The sequence below is a fragment of the Dendrobates tinctorius genome, unplaced genomic scaffold (genome assembly GCF_039654945.1).
Source record: "Dendrobates tinctorius isolate UK_male_01 unplaced genomic scaffold, ASM3965494v1 ptg000019l, whole genome shotgun sequence".
Classification (NCBI taxonomy): domain Eukaryota; kingdom Metazoa; phylum Chordata; class Amphibia; order Anura; family Dendrobatidae; genus Dendrobates; species Dendrobates tinctorius.
In genome coordinates this window covers 46,350,445-46,363,595 of record NW_027361687.1, presented here as the reverse complement: position 1 = coordinate 46,363,595, position 13,151 = coordinate 46,350,445, and the positions used below count along the sequence as shown (strand labels likewise).

Genomic DNA, 13,151 nt, shown 5'->3' with positions numbered 1-13,151 from the left:
TTGTGACTGTAGCTGCGACGGTGCAGATGCCAATCCCGGACATACATACAGTCATGGCCAAAAGTATTGACACCCCTGCAATTCTGTCAGATAATACTCAGTTTCTTCCTGAAAATGATTGCAAACACAAATTCTTTGGTATTATTATCTTCATTTAATTTGTCTTAAATGAAAAAACACAAAAAGAATTGTCCTAAAGCCAAATTGGATATAATTCCACACCAAACATAAAAAAGAGGGTGGACAAAAGTATTGGCACTGTTCGAAAAATCATGTGATGCTTCTCTAATTTGTGTAATTAACAGCACCTATAACTTACCTGTGGCACCTAACAGGTGTTGGCAATAGCTAAATCACACTTGCAGCCAGTTGACATGGATTAAAGTTGACTCAACCTCTGTCCTGTGTCCTTGTTTGTACCACACTGAGCATGGAGAAAAGAAAGAAGACCAAAGAACTGTCTGAGGACTTGAGAAACCAAATTGTGAGGAAGCATGAGCAATCTCAAGGCTACAAGTCCATCTCCAAAGACCTGAATGTTCCTGTGTCTACCGTGCGCAGTGTCATCAAGAAGTTTAAAGCCCATGGCACTGTGGCTAACCTCCCTATATGTGGCCGGAAAAGAAAAATTGACAAGAGATTTCAATGCAAGATTGTGCGGATGTTGGATAAAGAAACTAAACTAACATCCAAACAAGTTCAAGCTGCCCTGCAGTCCGAGGGTACAACGGTGTCAACCTGTACTATCCGTCGGCATCTGAATGAAAAGGGACTGTATGGTAGGAGACCCAGGAAGACTCCACTTCTTACCCCGAGACATAAAAAAGCCAGGCTGGAGTTTGCCAAAACTTACCTGAAAAAGCCTAAAACATTTTGGAAGAATGTTCTTTGGTCAGATGAGAAAAAAGTAGAGCTTTTAGGGCAAAAGCATCAACATAGAGTTTACAGGAGAAAAAAGAGGCATTCAAAGAAAAGTACATGGTCCCTACAGTCAAACATGGCGGAGGTTCCCTGATGTTTTGGGGTTGCTTTGCTGCCTCTGGCACTGGACTGCTTGACCGTGTGCATGGCATTATGAAGTCAGAAGACTACCAACAAATTTTGCAGCATAATTTAGGGCCCAGTGTGAGAAAGCTGGGTCTACCTCAGAGGTCATGGGTCTTCCAGCAGGACAATAACCCAAAACACACTTCAAAAAGCACTAGAAAATGGTTTGAGAGAAAGCACTGGAGACTTCTAAGGTGGCCAGCAATGAGTCCAGACCTGAATCCCATAGAACACCTGTGGAGAGATCTAAAAATGGCAGTTTGGAGAAGGCACCCTTCAAATATCAGGGACCTGGAGTAGTTTGCCAAAGAAGAATGGACTAAAATTCCAGCAGAGCATTGTAAGAAACTCATTGATGGTTACCGGAAGCGGTTGGTTGCAGTTATTTTGGCTAAAGGTTGTGCAACCAAGTATTAGGCTGAGGGTGCCAATACTTTTGTCTGGCCCATTCTTGGAGTTTTGTGTGAAATGATCAATGTTTTGCTTTTTGCTTCATTCTCTTTTGCGTTTTTTCATTTAAGACAAATTAAATGAAGATAATAATACCAAAGAATTTGTGTTTGCAATCATTTTCAGGAAGAAACTGAATATTATCTGACAGAATTGCAGGGGTGTCAATATTTTTGGCCATGACTGTACATACATACACACTTGAGCTTTATATATTAGATTGATGATTTTCCTAAGATAGGACCTAAAGGTTATCAAAAGCTTAGAGAACTGAGTGATTTAATGATTGAGTTACAGGTTGCCCAGGAGGAAGGAGACTTGCCCAGATTGGCATATTTAGACACCGCTAAGGGTGTCAATCCGATAGTACAGAAACTTCCTAACAACCTACAAGAAAAGTGGATTACATGTGGTTCACGGTATAAACAAAATCATAATGTCTCATTCCCTCCTTTCATTGTATTTGTTGATTTTGTCACCTGGCAATCTAGGATTAGAAAGAACCCTAGTTTTGACTTTACTCTGTCGTGTTCCACTGCCCCTGGTGTCAAACCCAGTAGGACACCCATGGCAGTCCACAAAACTAACATTGTTTCCACAGGCCCTCCTCAGAATGTGAATAAACCTCCTCTGGACGAGAGCAAGCCTCAGGATGTCAGTAAACATTGTCCTCTACACAAGAAACCACATCCTCTACTAAAATGCAGAGTCTTCAGGGAGAAGTCTTTTGCGATCCTCTAAGGTTTCCTCAAGGAGAACAACATCTTCTTCAAATGTTGTGCCACAACCTCTCACTTCGCCAGGAACTGTGAAGCTAGCGTGAAATGTGCAGAATGCAGAAGCACGGATCACAATACAGCCATGCATCCTGAATCAACTCCACGAGTGTTGTCGTAAGCAGAGGAGCACAATGAGAAGCAGAAAGACACTGACGAAGACACCCCTGAGGTCAGCTCTAACTGTACGGAGATCTGTAAGGGATTCACAGGAGGAAGGTCCTGTTCAAAAATCTGCCTTGTCCGAGTCTATCCTGCAGGCCGCAAGGACAAAGCGCTCAAGATATATGTCATCCTGGATGACCAAAGTAACAGGTACCTAGCCAGGTCCATCTTCTTTGACAACTTCAGCATTGTAGGCCCTGGTTCTCTCTACACCCTGAGGACGTGTTCAGCTACCGTTGAGACAGCGGGGAGAAAAGCAACCGGATACAAGGTGAAGTCCATAGATGGCCAAATCTGCCTATTGCTACCGACCATCCTGGAGTGCAACCAGATTCCTGACAACAGGTCAGAAATACCTTCAAGGGAGGTGGTGACACATCACCCCTATCTAAAGCGTATAGCCCAGCTGATACCTGAGATGGATTCAGGAACCCCAATAGCTCTACTTCTGGGAAGAGACATATTACAAGTCCACAAGGCTAGAGAATGTATAAACGGCTCCAGGAACGCTCCGTTCGCGCAGAGGCATGACCTTGGATGAGTCATCATAGGAGACGTCTGCCTAGGAGGAGCACACAAGCCGGCCTTAGTTGACAGCATGCTTACCAATACTCTTGAAAATAAACGTCCGTCTCTCTTCCAGCCATGTAAGAGTAGCTTCCTGGTAAAAGAGTTGCCAAGCAATGCTCCTCTACCTTGTCCGTTAGCTGATCCTTCCTGTGAAGACCACACATATGATGGTGACCAAGATCACATAGGGTGCACAGTTTTCCACAGAACAAAAGAAGACAACAAGGTAGCAATGTCCATGGAAGGCAGACTGTTTTTGGACATCATGGATCGAGAGATGGTAAGAGATGAGTCAAAGAGTTAGATGGCCCCTCTACCATTTAAACCCCAGAGGCAACGCTTACCTAACAACAGGGAACCTGTCTACGGTCGATTTGTCTCCCTCAAACGCAAATTTCAGAAGGCACCTGAAATGAGAGAGCACTTCTTTGCCTTCATGGAGAAAATCCTTCCGAATGGCCATGCAGAAATTGCACCTGTACTCCAAGATTCCGAGGAATGTTAGTATCTACCCATTTTTGGCGTGTATCATCCTAAGAAACCTGGTCAGATAAGAGTAGTATTTGACTCAAGCGCCAGATATGAAGGTGTCTCGCTAAACAATCTATTTTTGTCTTGCCCAGACCTCAACAACAGACTTCTAGGAGTACTTCTTTGCTTCCGCAAAGATGCAGTGGCATTCATGGCTGACATACAATAGATGTTTCATTGCTTCCTTGTCAAAAAAAGTACATAGAAACTATTTGAGGTTTTTCTGGTACCGTGATAATGACCCCTACAAAGACATCGTGGAGTATCAGATGAAAGTACACATCTTTGGGAACGGCCCTTCCCCTGCTGTCGCCATCTATGGTCTTAGACATTCAGCCAGAGAGGGCGAAGCAAAGTACAGGTTGGATGTTAGATCGTTTGTGGAGAAGGATTTCTACATGGATGACTGCTTGAAATCCACACCCACAGATGAATCGGCAGTCAGCCTCCTAAAGAGGACACAAGAAATGCTCGCTTTGTCCAATTTGAGGCTGCACAAAATTGGTTCCAACAGCCAAAAAATGATGGCAGCTTTTCCCTCTCAAGATTACTCAACTGATCTAAAAGACTTGGATTTAGACACAGACTCCCTTCCCATGCAACGGAGCCTTGGTTTGCTCTGGGATTTGAAGAGAGATGCATTTACCTTTCGGATCAATGAAGAAGAAAAACCTTTCACACGTAGAGGCGTCCTGTCCGTGATAAACAGTCTGTAAGATCTTCTAGGATTTGTAACCCCCGTAACTATCCAAGGTTAAATGATGTTGAGAGACTTCACAACGAAACTCGACGCTTTTATGTTTACGTCAGCAATCGGGTGCTAAGGATCAAAAGATCCACTTGCCCTAAACAGTGGTGCTATGTGTCCACACACCACAAGCCTGCGGACTACGCAACTAGATCTGTTGAATCAAGACATCTTAAGGAAACAACCTGGTTTACGGGCCCTGCATTCTTATACCATTCAACGTCTTACAGTGACGTATCAGACACCTTTGAAATGGTAGATCCAGTTGCAGATGAAGAAATCCGCCCTCAGGTATCTGCTTTAAGTACGGTGACTTCAGGCAATTACCTCAAATCCCACCATTTCAGCAGTTTTTCAACCTGGAACTCGCTTGTTCGTGCCATTGCTTATTTAATTCATGTGGCTCAGTCTTACAAGTCAACATCACCCACCAGTCAGAAGTTTTGTAAAGGTTGGCACCACTGCAAGCACGCTTTTATCGTTCCAAACCTGGAAAATGAAGTAGCATCAGTTGATGCCAAGCAGGGAGTGTTCTGCCCTCTGAATTTAGGGCGAATATGTATATTTGAAAAATATATCAGACAAGGTGATTTTCTGGATTTGTTTTCTCATTTTGCCTCTCATAGTTGTGGTCTACCTATGATGTCAATTACAGGCCTGTCTCATCTTTTTAAGTGGAAGAACTTGCACAATTGGTGGCTGACTAAATACTTTTTTTCCCCACTGTATATACCAGGAAGGGGCCAAGAACTGGAGACATATATACTTGAATGGGCCCAGGATTGGGAACATGTATACCAGGATGGGCCCAGGATCTGTCCGGATCAGAAAGCTTTCCCCCCAACAACAATGGTGACAGCCCCGATAGTTCCGGAACCAACGCGAGAGAGGTTCCACCGGCCCGGTCCATCTTCCTGCATTACTACATAATGAAGGGGGCGGGCAAACACATACAGTATGTCTGTTTGGTATTTAGAATGCTACAAGGACCCATATATCTGACCAACATGCGGGGGGCCAGGTCCAAATTTTGCACCAGGACCAATCAGACTCTAGTTACACCACTGAGGATAAGATTACAAAGCCATACATTACTGCAGGATAAGGGCTGTCTGATAGCTGCTTTCTTACCTCTGCCCAAATAAAGGACATGCACGTTCAGATTAATCAAGCATGCTTCTGTATATGGGAGTCAAAGCAATAGCTGACCAAAAGAGCGTTAGGCCAAGGTGTTTGGGATCACAGAGGATTGTCTAGGCTGGATACATTAGAAACAGCAGTTTAGGCCAGGTTCTCATCGTACATATTTACAGAAATGTAGCCTGCTTCTTAAAAGGTTAATATACGGTAATCTCCACTTCTCAAGATTTTCCTTCAGGAGGGGGTAGAGGCTCCTTAGCTCCGGAGACTGCTATTATCGTGACTTACGGAAGGAGAAAATGGTAATTAACCCTCCCTCAATGTATGCACAGCAATGCTCCTTATATACCAGTAAACGAGGTATAAGGTGCACGGCACATGCCTGCCAGCGGATACGGGGAGGGCTAGAATAAGACGTAAAGAGTTAATGTCGATGAGCTAGAAAAGTTATGTGCTGGTGAAAAACAACAATCTTATCCCAGAAATCCCAATTGCTCACGGTAATATGAAGTGAATTGCAAGCGAATGACATTGATGACACCTATATACTGTGCGGGGTGGGGGATATATGTATATAGACAAAGTGGGAGTCATTGTCACTGGTCCCGACTCAGTAACAGAATCAGCACTGAGCCATCATACCAGATACTAGAACGGTGCAATTACCACTAATATATGGAGCAGGGCACAGAGCATGTTTAACACTTCCTGCAGAACATTGCTCCTCCACCTCCTGGCAGATATTACACCACTGACCTTTACAGATCTGCAGAATATCACACAGCTCTTTTTACTTACAGTTCTACACAAAAGAGTGGTGCAAGTCTTCCATAAATTTCAGCATTTAGTTTTCCAAAACCATGTCCATGTTTTTTGGAGTACAGTTTTTTTTAAATATCTCCTGTAGGTCATGGCATCCTGACCACAGTAGAAACCTTGCAGGGAAATGTCTCCATCTAATATGTGTTTATCGTACAGACTTTATAAGGTTGGTCATAAAATGCTGGATTTTTTATTTTGTATCTCGGCTTCTCGTAGCCTCATCTCGGGACTTCGCTCTGGTGGATCTTCTTATCAGAAAGCTTGTTCTGTCTAAGCAAATGTAGGATTGGGTTTTAGCCCAGCCTCTTGTAGAGAACAGCCCCCAGCACTGATAGACAAGTCAGGAGCAATAGCTGGGGCTGTCACACTGCATGTGCTCTGTCACAGTCCACTTGTGTGTGTTTCCTGCAATAGGGTGAGGCAGACCGAAAGCACAGAAGAAATACGATGGTGACCACTGACCAGATGAAGAACTAAGGATCAACAACGGATCGTATTGGTGGTGGCACACTGAAGACTTGAAGAGAGTTGTTGAACCCTCGACCGGTCATAACAGTGACTCTGGGCACAATGTGGATTTCCTAACATGCTCCAATGACTGTTTATACTACAAAAGTTGCCAAAGTTGGATGTCATGGATTTCAACTTGACTTTGTCCCTGGCCGGGAACACCTCTGAGGAGACGGCAGGTCTGAGCATAGACGATGATGCCACCATACCCACCTATGGGCTGGTGAGTTTCCGAATTCTCATCTCTACCATCTACTTTTTGGTCTCTGTAGTGGGATTGCTGGGCAATTTCTTTGTGATGTATCTAATCAGGGTGAAGAAAGTCACTGGTCTCACTGCCATCGACATCTTTGTCTTTTGCCTGGCCTTGAGCGATTTTCAATTTGCTTTTACCCTGCCTTTTTGGGCTGTGGATGCCATCTTGGATTTCAGTTGGCCGTTTGGACATCCCATGTGCAAAATCATACTGACTATGACTGTCCTTAATGTTTACAATAATGTTTTTCTATTGACTGCTATGGCTGTAACCAGATATTGGTCGGTAGCCTCGGCACTGAGTCTAAGGTGTCGAGTGTCCACTTACATTGCAAAATGGATAAGCTTTGCTCTTTGGGTTCTAGCTTTGGTGGCCACGATCCCGACTACCATTTTTTCCAGTACCAACAAAGTACTAGGAGATGAGCTTTGTCTTCTCAAATTTCCTGGAAACAAGTGGCTGGCCACCTACCATCTTCAGCGGGTTATCATCGGCTTCGTCATTCCACTGGTGGTGATATCTTCTTCTTACATCATGCTCTTGAACTTTCTGAGGCAACACAAAGTCAATTCCAACAACCAACACCGGCAAAGCAGGATAACCAATTCCATCCAACTGGTGATAATCGTCTTCTTTGTTTGCTGGTTTCCCAACCACGCTGGCATCTTCTGGGGGATCCTCATGAAGTATGAAGTGGTACAGTGGAGTGATGCATATTACTACTTCCATACCTATGTCTACCCAATCACCCTATGCCTTGCACACAGTAATAGTTGCCTTAATCCGGTTATCTACTGTCTTATGAGGAAAGAGTTTCGGAAATCACTTAAAGCTTTGCTTTGGCAGATAGCAAGCATGGTTGCTTCTTACTTGCCCACTAGCAAGGGCAAACAAAGAAGCCTTGATCAGGAAACGTCAGTGCCCTTGTATCGGAAATCCAGCTTTCCTCAAACTGTTAGTAAGGACTACCCTGTAGCTTCCATGTCCACCATAACCTTAGTTCCAGAAGTGACTCAAGATAAGACCCAACAAAATGCAGAGCCTAATCGTCAGGAGACCTCGATAGACTAGAGCGTTGATCTATAAATTGCTTTCTACTGACACATATTACGAATCGACAAGAAGTGTTCGTATCAGTGTCAAAAGCAGATGAAGACGAGTGCCCGTTTTTAGTTAATTTTCCGGGAACAACATAAATGGTGATGTCATGACCACAATTAATTTTGTTTTGTCTCTGATACTACAAGACACTTCAAAGTGTGTCAATGAGCAGTAATCCGCAATTAAACACGTCAATACCAGCTATTTGCCTAATGATCCAGAACAGCGTCTCTCGTTCTTAGTAAACAAAGATCGTTGAATGTCCCTCAATAATTGAGCCGGTTGCCGTGGTCCTGCATAGCCTAGGCAGCGCTCCACAAAACAGTTCACCCGTGCATAAACCTTGAATGATACAAATTGCTGGTTATTGATCTCATGCAGCTGGGAAAGAAAACAGTGTTGGAACAAATCTGGGGAATGGAGGCTCTGTTAATCACAGACTTGGTGTTAAAACTCTACATACGTTGTTAAATGACAAGATTCAGATAATGGGTAACGTGACGCATTGTGCTTTAAAGCATTGTTTGTCAGTTGTTCAGTTGGTCATAGATTGATTCAACAAAACACGTCCAGTAACAATGGATCTGGTATAGACATCAGTTTTCTTTACCCAAGGGGGCAAATTAGCGTTTCATCTTCATGACTCTTCCTCTACATATGGTAGAGATCACAAGCATCTTATTAATCAATACAGTCTTGAGGCTGCCAATTTTCACTGCATGATCTGCAATTAATGACTTCTAAAGATTGCTCCTGACAGATACTGGAGAAACAGTTATTAGGGTTATTAATATTATCTGTGAAGAAGTGCAATGTTCAGGTCTTACAGTCTTTGACATGGTTTTTTTGTGAATTCTCGATAAACACTGTGTAATATTTTTTTTTGTGTATTGTTGACCGCAGTTGCACTGTTTAAGTCTTCGTGGCTCTAGATAATCAAAAAGTGTCCGCACATAAAAAGTAGAGAGGAGCGAATTTGTTCGGATTTGGTTCCGAATATGATTGGAATTGAATTTTGTTTTGCAATATTCGTTGAACACAGCCGAACGTCATTAGAGTCAATGGGAGTAGAAATTTCCGAATATGTTTGGAACTGATCATAAGACAAACATTCGGCATGAATATGTCAAAATCAGATTCAGGGACAAAATCCGAACAAAATAGCTCACCTCTAGTTAGAAGAGATAGGTGCATGCCCTGTAAAAGAGGCTGTTGTACCGAAAATGGTATTATAAGATGACATCTATGTTGCATTGATCTGATACCTCCCCCATACATATTTTTGGGAAAAAAATCTCCAAAATTGTCACCTTTTTCCATCTAAGGTCGCAGCGGTTTTCATTATGTCTCCTTACACTCTAGTTTGCATTTATAGACTTTCTTGCATGTGACCTGGATGTGATCACCAGGTTGAATTTACTGCAAGCAAACGGAGATATTAAATGTGGTGAAAAATCTATACAATAAATTAGAGAGATGCAGAATGTTACATGATACAATGATTATTTGTAGGGTAAACTCAGAGGAGAAGGATACGTAGCGGACTGTCCATTCTGGATGTGCATGCTGAAAATCTACGTATCACATGATTATGGTTGTGAATGTGATTTTAAAAAAAAACAAATCTTATGTGCCATGGTGCGGTCATGTGACCAATTTCAGCAAATCAGAAGAGAGGTACTCTACTTTTCATTTATCATGATCCACATTTGTATTAGTTCTTGAAGCATTTTTATTGCCCTTTATTTTTAGTGTTGAGGTTTCCTTGAACAATGCAGCGTACTGAAAGTGCTGTGTCCGAATCCATTTTTCTTTCTAATAGCATAAGTAAAGGATCTCAAGGCCGACCCCATGAATAATCTGAAGAGTCATAAAATTAGAAGAAGATCTGGTTCAGATTGTATTGTTTTTTATTCATTTTTTTACAGCTGTTTGCAATTCGAACATTAGTAGATACTGACAATATAAAATGGCTACTCAGAACTTTTTAACCACCTCTTTGTCAACGTTGCAACCTGTGAATTTTCACAATCACGATCGTTTCTTGAAACTCGAATCATCTCAAAACAGGTCTCAACTGTTCCTTTAATTTTAAGTATTTTGATGAGTCCAAAATTGTTAATACGTAACTCTCTATCTAGCCGTTATAAATACTGTTCAGATGTCTGTTATGGCCCCTTTAGATGGGCAGTTAAAGAAAAGAAAAATATTCTTTGCTAATATAATATTATTCTATCGGGAGTACATCATCTACAGTATGTTGGAGTTGCCGTGGCTGGCTGCATGTCTCGGGGCTGTTCGACAGTCCCTACACATACAGGGATTACCTATTAGTTATGCCATCCCTGCAAGTGTTGCGGCTATGAAACAGCCACGAGACATGCAGCAGCCGGGACTCCAACATAGTATTCGAGCACGGTCGAAAATACTCAATTAGTACCCAAGCATGCTGGGATAACACCTTATGTGACCACGTTTGTTCATCGAAGTTTTTGTGACTACTCAGATCTCTTGATCAGGCTCAGTAGTTCCAACGGTTGTTGTCACCCAACTTTTGTAGATTCTTGTGTGACAAAACAAGTTTGCCATTCAGGCTTTTAAGAAAAACAACCCCCATGTTAACTGTAATAGGGGTAATAGTTATTTACCCTGGTCCCTTTTCTTTAAGCAATCAGTGAGAATTGTAGAGCCGGAATCTCTTTTGATCACTAGCACTGCACTAGGGCTACAAAATATCCTAAAATGTTGTTACACTTTATAAATGGGTGGTTCTACTCGTTTTCTATGTTGGGGACTCTCCCAGTGTTTCTGCTGCTCTTGAAAGGAGAAGGCAGAGGTCAAGACTGTGAGGATTTGCCATAAGTAACATGAACAAGCTTGTGGAATGCGGACAGTGATTTTATGGCTAGTGTAACAAGACATTACCTTGTGAAAGGTGGAGAGCTACACTGTAAATCATGGCCTGAACTCATGGAGAGCATACTCCTATGTAGGGTACAGAGGATATTCTCGGTATTAGTCATTGGCATTGCTTGTACTGTCCAGTTATTGTTTAGATGCTAAGTATTTTATACAATGTTATAACTGTGAATTCCCTGTGTACCAAAGTATAAAAATAGCATACATGTGTCGGTGTTATATATACATGTGCCCACTCTTGCCGTAACACCATAGACTGATGAAAGGGGAGATTGTCTAATAGCAGGAAAAACATGGATGAAAATGGTGATTAAAACTATATAAACTCAGAACAATGTTCAAGTGTCCTTTATAAATCCTTCACATAGCAAGTACAACATGTTATTTATTACAGCAGTGACATCACCGCTCCTCACATATAATGATATATTACAGCAGTGACATTACCGCTCCTCACATATAATGATATATTACAGCAGTGACATCACCGCTCCTCACATATAATGATATATTACAGCAGTGACATCACCGCTCCCCACATATAATGATATATTACAGCAGTGACAACACCGCTCCTCACATATAATGATATATTACAGCAGTGACATCACCGCTCCCCACATATAATGATATATTACAGCAGTGACATCACCGCTCCCCACATATAATGATATATTACAGCAGTGACATCACCGCTCCTCACATATAATGATATATTACAGCAGTGACATCACCACTCCTCACATATAATGATATATTATAGCAGTGACATCACCGCTCCCCACATATAATGATATATTACAGCAGTGACATCACCGCTCCTCACATATAATGATATATTACAGCAGTAACATCACCGCTTTCCACATATAATGATATATTACAGCAGTGACATCACCGCTCCTCACATATAATGATATATTACAGCAGTAACATCACCACTCCTCACATATAATGATATATTACAGCAGTGACATCACCGCTCCTCACATATAATGATATATTACAGCAGTGACATCACCGCTCCTCACATATAATGATATATTACAGCAATGACATCACGACTCCTTACATATAATGATATATTATAGCAGTGACATCACCGCTCCTCACATATAATGATATATTACAGCAATGACATCACCGCTCCTCACATATAATGATATATTACAGTAGTGACATCACCGCTCCCCACATATAATGATATATTACAGCAGTGACATCACCGCTCCTCACATATAATAATATATTACAGCAGTGACATCACCGCTCCTCACTTATAATGATATATTACAGCAGTGACATCACCGCTCCTCACATATAATGATATGTTACAGCAGTGACATCACCGCTCCTCACATATAATGATATATTACAGCAGTGACATCACAGCTCCTCACATATAATGATATATTACAGCAGTGACATCACCGCTCCTCACATATAATGATATATTACAGCAGTGACATCACCGCTCCTTACATATAATGATATATTATAGCAGTGACATCACCGCTCCTCACATATAATGATATATTACAGCAGTGACATCACCGCTCCTCACATATAATGATATATTACAGCAGTGACATCACCGCTCCTCACTTATAATGATATATTACAGCAGTGACATCACCGCTCCTCACATATAATGATATGTTACAGCAGTGACATCACCGCTCCTCACATATAATGATATATTACAGCAGTGACATCACCGCTCCTCACATATAATGATATATTACAGCAGTGACATCACCGCTCCCCACATATAATGATATATTACAGCAGTGACAACACCGCTCCTCACATATAATGATATATTACAGCAGTGACATCACCGCTCCCCACATATAATGATATATTACAGCAGTGACATCACCGCTCCCCACATATAATGATATATTACAGCAGTGACATCACCGCTCCTCACATATAATGATATATTACAGCAGTGACATCACCACTCCTCACATATAATGATATATTATAGCAGTGACATCACCGCTCCCCACATATAATGATATATTACAGCAGTGACATCACCGCTCCTCACATATAATGATATATTACAGCAGTAACATCACCGCTTTCCACATATAATGATATATTACAG

General features: G+C 41.8%; 1 protein-coding gene across 1 annotated transcript; it reads left to right on the top strand.

Annotated features, from left to right (window-relative positions):
* Window positions 1–6,602: 6,602 nt before the first annotated feature.
* Window positions 6,603–9,389, top strand: RXFP4 (relaxin family peptide/INSL5 receptor 4). The gene has a single exon (XM_073566637.1). The coding sequence runs from the start codon at window positions 6,884–6,886 to the stop codon at window positions 8,084–8,086; it is 1,203 nt and encodes a 400-aa protein (XP_073422738.1). The 5' UTR covers window positions 6,603–6,883; the 3' UTR covers window positions 8,087–9,389.
* Window positions 9,390–13,151: the final 3,762 nt, after the last annotated feature.

Bases quoted from the DNA above. Each gene is read 5' to 3' on its own strand.
- RXFP4 (XM_073566637.1), top strand. From the start codon at position 6,884: ATGGATTTCAACTTGACTTTGTCCCTGGCCGGGAACACCTCTGAGGAG.